The sequence below is a fragment of the Mastomys coucha genome, unplaced genomic scaffold (genome assembly GCF_008632895.1).
Source record: "Mastomys coucha isolate ucsf_1 unplaced genomic scaffold, UCSF_Mcou_1 pScaffold6, whole genome shotgun sequence".
In the NCBI taxonomy this organism is placed as follows: Eukaryota; Metazoa; Chordata; class Mammalia; order Rodentia; family Muridae; genus Mastomys; species Mastomys coucha.
The window spans coordinates 20332619-20338543 of NW_022196912.1; the positions used below are offsets into that span (position 1 = coordinate 20332619).

The window sequence follows — 5925 nt, forward strand, 5'->3', positions numbered from 1 at the left end:
ATCTTGTTCCCAGATGTTGTATTTTTGTTTAGCTGTTCCCTCCTCTCCCTTCCCCTTCCCTGCCCTTCCCCTGCTCTTTCCCTCACCCTTCCTTTTCCCTTCCTTCTCTTCTTTCCTTCTTTTCTTTGCTCCCTCTCCCACTCTTGACAGGGTTTCCCAAGACAGGGCTTATAGCTCTGTAGTCCAGGCTGGCCTTGAACTCACAGATATCCGCCTGCCTCTGCTTCTGAGTGCTGGGATTACAGGTCTCGGCCACTACTCCTGGATGTTTCAGCCGTTTGTTTGTTTGTTTTTTAAATACAATAAATGTAATATTAAAAAAGTATAAAACAGTATACAAAGTAGAATGGTAAACCCTACTCACTAACCCTACTTAACTCTGAATTTCCCTTCTCCTTTTTCTTTCTGTATAATAACTTCTTTCATGAACTTGGGAGTGTATCCTTTAGCTCATAAATTATATTTTAATTTTGTAAGGGATGCTATTGTTTCATTAAGGTTTTCAGTAATTTCTTATATTGAATAAAGGTGTGTCATCTATAAAAGAAATAGCTGTTTTAGGCCTTGCTTTTTACAATTTGAAGTTGTTTCATAAAATAGTAACAATTTGATGTTTGAATAGCTCTTATTAATAAAAATAGAATATTACCTTTCTAGTTGATATAATTTAAGAGATATACTTTCCTTTTTTTTTTTTTTTAAGATTTGTTTATTCTATGGGTATGAGGTTTTTGCTCACATACGTCTGTGTACTACATGCCTGCCTAGTACCTGAGGAGGGCTTTGGATCCCTTGAAACAGGAGCTGTAGACGGTTGTGAGCTGGATGTGGGTGCTGGGAATGAACCTTGCTCCTCTGCAAGAACAAGTGCTCTTAACTACTGAGCCATTTCTCATGCATGTGCCTCCCACTCCCCCTATTTTGAAGGGCCTGTTTGGTACAAGCAAAAAATGGATACTTTTTTAAAAGGTATTTTTTAGAAATGAGATCTTAACTACCATTTCTTTTCCCTCTGTTTTTTGTTTTTGTTTTTTTTTTTTCACCTCTCCTGTTCCTCTTCCCCCTCTTTTCTTTCTTTTGTGAGAAAGGAATTTGCGAGGTGAACTCAAGCAGATCATGACCCTACGCTGTAGCCTAGGTTGATCGTGAGTTTGTGATCCTTCTGCTTTAGTCTCCCGAGTAGCTGGGGTATTACTGTGTGCCACTAGCCCTGGCTCTAAGTTGCTTTTCCATTGTGTTTTATGTACTAAATTTCACATATTGCTCTACAATCTTTATTTTAAGTATAGCTCATCAGAGATAACTAGATCGCTAGATCATTTTAAGTTGGCATAATTCTGTGGTGGATTTATGATTTGTGCTGTAAGTTAAAGTTTGGATTTTGGGAAAGATAGTATTAGAAGTGAGAATTTTATGTTTTTGGTATGGTAGAAACATGAAGTAAAAATTACACAATGATAAAAACAAAGCAAACCCCAAAAGACTATTATTAATCTTATATGCAAATAGATTGGCAATTTTTCTCTGTTATATTAGGAATTCTAATGAGCTGTTTTGGCTAGAACATTTTTTAAATTCAAAGAATGGCCTAGACCCAGAGTTAGAAATTTAAAAGGAGCTGATAAAAAATGTACTATGTTACTATCCAAATGGTAAGTCTTTATATGCATTATATTATGTAATAAAATTAATCATTCTGTCTTTCTCTTAGAGTTAAAAAAAAAATAGAAGTATGTGGTGCTTTTGTTTCTTGCCATAGCTTATAGTTGGATGCTCATATAAAATAAATGTATGCATTAATATTTGTTTTAATATATTTTGAAATCTCTTTAGTTTACGGAGAGCTATGGAAGACAGGAATGTTTGAACGCATGTCTCTGCAGACAGATGAAGACGAACACAGTATTGAAATGCATTTGCCTTATACAGCTAAAGCCATGGAAAGGTATCTTGATTAATATAAGAAATCCCAGAGAAGTCATAGATATTAGTTTCTTTGGGATTATTTTAGCCTAGGATAAGCTAATTTGTTAAAGCAAGGAGATTAAAATTTTATTTAAAGTGAAATATAAGTTGGAAATTGCAGTGTCTTTATGAGGATTAAAGTTGATTTTTAACTAGTTGTCTATTAAGGTTGAGCATATAAATTGACCTGATTTCTTTTTTTTTAATTTTTTTAAGATGGAAATTAAAAAAACTCATATATGTTTGGGCTGATGTATCTTGGTTGTTTGGTATAATAGCCAATAGACTTTTTGATGTTTTTGGATAATTATTATATTCTTTGTGGTACTGTGGTTTTAATACTTTAAATTTGGAAATATCTTTGGGAGTCAATCTTTTCAGAATTTTATAAAGGTTCACTTAACATATGATGACGATGGGATGACAAGGACGATGTAGCTGTGTAGGACCTGATAAAGGATAAGCAGGAGAGGAAACGGGGGGGTCTGCTGTGCTTTCTGCCATATATTTCAGTGCCCATTCTTTTGCCCAACACATAATAATTGATTTGTCAGTAAAATGAAAAACTGTCTCTAGAATTTTCATTTCAGTGCTACATTTAAATTAAAAAAAGTCTTATTTGTAGATCAGTTTCTCCTTTTTGTATGTCATTTCTTTTTAAAAAAATTATTTATTTTCATTTGTGTATGTTGGTGTTTTCCCTGAATGTATATGTGAAGGTGTTGGATCCCCTGGCGTGGGAGTTATAGACAGCTGTGAGCCACCATCTTGGTTTTGGGAATTGAACCTGAGTCTTTTGGAAGAGCAACCAACACTCTTAACTGCTGAGCCATCTCCCTAGTATATACTTAGTATTTTATACAGTTTCAGTAGTTCTAGACACAGGGAGCTTATTTTCCCTGAAATTTGTTATTTAAATTTATCAATAAGGTCTAAAACTACATTAATATTTTAATATATATATATAGATTATTTATTTTTGACTAGCATACTTACAGTTAGCTTTTTATATTGCTGTGATGATTCTTTTTTCCTGTTACAGTTTTGTGTATTAGTTTTTTGTTGTGGTATTTTATTTGTTAATTTTTTTAGAACTTAAAAAACTTCTTTACTATTCTGTTTTATGTGTGTGTTTTTGCCTGCATGCATACCTGTGAACCATTTACCAGAGAGGCCTGCAGAGGGCATAGAATCTCTTGGTACTACTGGAGTTACAGACAGTTGTGAGCCACCATATAGGTGCTTTTAGCCAGACCTGGGTCCTCTGGAAAGGAAATTAGTATTCTTAACCACTGAGCCACCTCTCAGGCTCTTGTTTTTTATTTTCTGATGCAGAGCCTTGTTGGGTAGCACATGCTACCTATGTACTTAGGACAGTTCCTGCTTCAGTCTCCAGCTGCTAAGGTGATAGGTGCAGACTCTAATACCCAGCTTGAGGTTTGTATAGTTGATACTGTTTTAGCTCAGATATGAATGATTCAATGATTTCTATGTAATTTGTTCTGGTTGATTAGCCTATTACTGTAGGGTTTTTTCTCTTATTCAAAGTTTTATTGCCTTTTTTGTTCACATCTATTCACACTAACCACGAAGAATTACATAAACCTGAAGATGTTTGCAAAAACCTATGCAATATTAAATTAAAATTTTAGGTTCTGTTTTTGTATTTTGTTGTTTGTTTGTTTGAGGCAAGGTCTACTATATGTGCCACACTGGCCTGGAATGCGCTTTGTAGCCAGGCTGGACTTTGGGTCCTCCTGCCTCAGCCTCCTGTGTGTTGGGATTATATGCCCAACCAATTGTCTTTTATTATATTCTAATTATTGAGAAAAATTATTAAAAAATACATATCTTTTTGATTTGTTGGTATAACTAGAATTCCCATTCATCAAAAAGTTTTTTTTGGTCATTTGTTGAAAAATTTATATATTTTATTATGAGAATTAATGGATTGTAGTATAATATAGTCAATAAACTAACAACCTTCTAAAGGAGGGTTAAAAGATAACAAACATGTTAGTTGTTACTTTGAAAGTAAGTGATGTAAACTGTAGGAAATTTAAGAAGATAGAAATTTGAGACCTACAAGCACATTTCTAATTCATAACTCTCCCTCTTTCAGTGTTCAGTGAACTCCTCCCACATCATGTTAAGATCCCTAACATTACTTCTAGAAGAAACCAGTAAGCATTTGTTCATACTTACTGTGTTGTGTCAATTAGTTATCATTGAATAATGAATTATTACAGAATTGAGTGGCTTAAAATGACAACTGTTGTATTATTCATAGTTTCACATTAAAAATTGGAGCAGGGAACACCTTGTCTTAGTACAGATAAAGAGACCCAGGTCGATTAGAGAGACCAAGATACCCTCACTTAGATGTCTCCAGTAACAGTGCTTACTTCCTGAAGAGACACAGTATCACTTCTACCAATTTCTGCTTTTCAGAACAAGGTATCTATGTCCTCTAAAGTATAAGGGAGAGTGATACACTTTCTTTCTTGATAGGAGCAGCATGTGTCTACAGGAATAGGAACAATTGTTGAGAGCCTGTGTGTGGATGATCTATTACAGTTCCACTTCAGTTGGACAGTTCATGTCTCTGGAACACATATTATATAGTAGCCTTTCAAAATGCCTAGATTTCTGTTAGTTACTTTTTTATTGCTGTGATAAAACACCATGACCAAAGCAACTTAGTAGAAGGAAGATCAGTTCAGGACCAGGAGGCAGAGAGAACACTGGGAATGGCAGAAGTTTTTTGAACCCTCAAAGTCTGCTCTTTGTGACACAATTCTTTTAACAAGGCCATACCTCCTAATCCTTTGTAAACAGTTCCTGGGGACTAAGTATTCAAGCATATGAGCTTCTGGGGAGCATTCTCACTCAAACGTCTGTAATGATTTCAGATACATTGTCCATATTCTGCATCAAGTTTAAATATGAATGCAGTCTTAGGTGTGAGTCATCTTGATTTAGAGATCTGTGAAAAAAGTAGACCCCCCCCCACACACACACTTAGTTTTAAAAAATTGGTGAATTAATGATATTGTGTTGGCTTAGTGAGTAGAGGTACTTGCAAAGGCCTGATATCCTGATTTTGGTTTTTGTATCCTGTGAGAGTTGAGTCCTGAGAGTTGTCATCTGACCTCAACATGTAGGTTATGGAGTTCACACACTTACAAAAGACAAATGGATAAAGCATAAACTGTTTGATGAATTAAAGTATAGTGATATATGTATGAAAATGCCATATGAATCCTTGTATGTTAAGATGAAAAATGCATAAAAAGACTTTTGAGAATGTGATATTTAACCACAGTAGAACTCCCATTGGAGAGTAAAATAGGAAGCGTCTTGAGATGGGCTAATTCACAGCAATTTTATCCTGTAGATGCGGAATGGAGAATAGTCCTTGACTCTTGGTTGCTTCTCTGTTCTGGTAGGAGTTTCATAGTTTGCCTGATTCATTCATTTGTGTCATTTTACTTTTTCCTAAGAAATGGGCTTTCACACTTTTAATCCAGAGGCAGGTAGATTTTCTGAGTTCGAGGCCAGCCGGGTCTACAGAGAGATCTCCAGGGCTACATGGAGAAACCCTGTCTTGAAACAAATAAACAAGGAATAAATAAATAAACAAATACATACGTACGTACGTACGTACATATATACATACATACATACATACATACATACATACATACATACATACATACAACATAAATGGGCTTTCAGGCCTTGCACAAGCCTGCCATCCTAGTCTTTGTGAGGCTTGAGGCAAAAGGATGGTTGTTTGAGGTCCTGCTACCTATAAGGGTCTACTTTGTACCTGAGTTTCCATTTGGTTCAGTGTGTTAGTTTAAAGGCTTAGAAGCCTTATCCAGGGTTTCTTTTGAGTTTAGACTTACAGCTGCAAGTTTAGCTATACCACTTTGGTTCCGGGGGGTGGGGTCGGGG

The 5925-nt window shown here is 35.4% G+C and overlaps 1 protein-coding gene across 2 annotated transcripts in view; it reads left to right on the top strand.

The window, feature by feature from the left end:
- Window positions 1-5925, top strand: part of Memo1 (mediator of cell motility 1) — a 101182-nt gene that overhangs the window by 62367 nt on the left and 32890 nt on the right. For both annotated transcript variants that reach the window (XM_031356614.1, XM_031356615.1), the window contains one exon: window positions 1834-1945. In XM_031356614.1, coding sequence (XP_031212474.1) covers window positions 1834-1945 — 112 coding nt within the window. The remainder of the gene's footprint in view (window positions 1-1833; window positions 1946-5925) is intronic.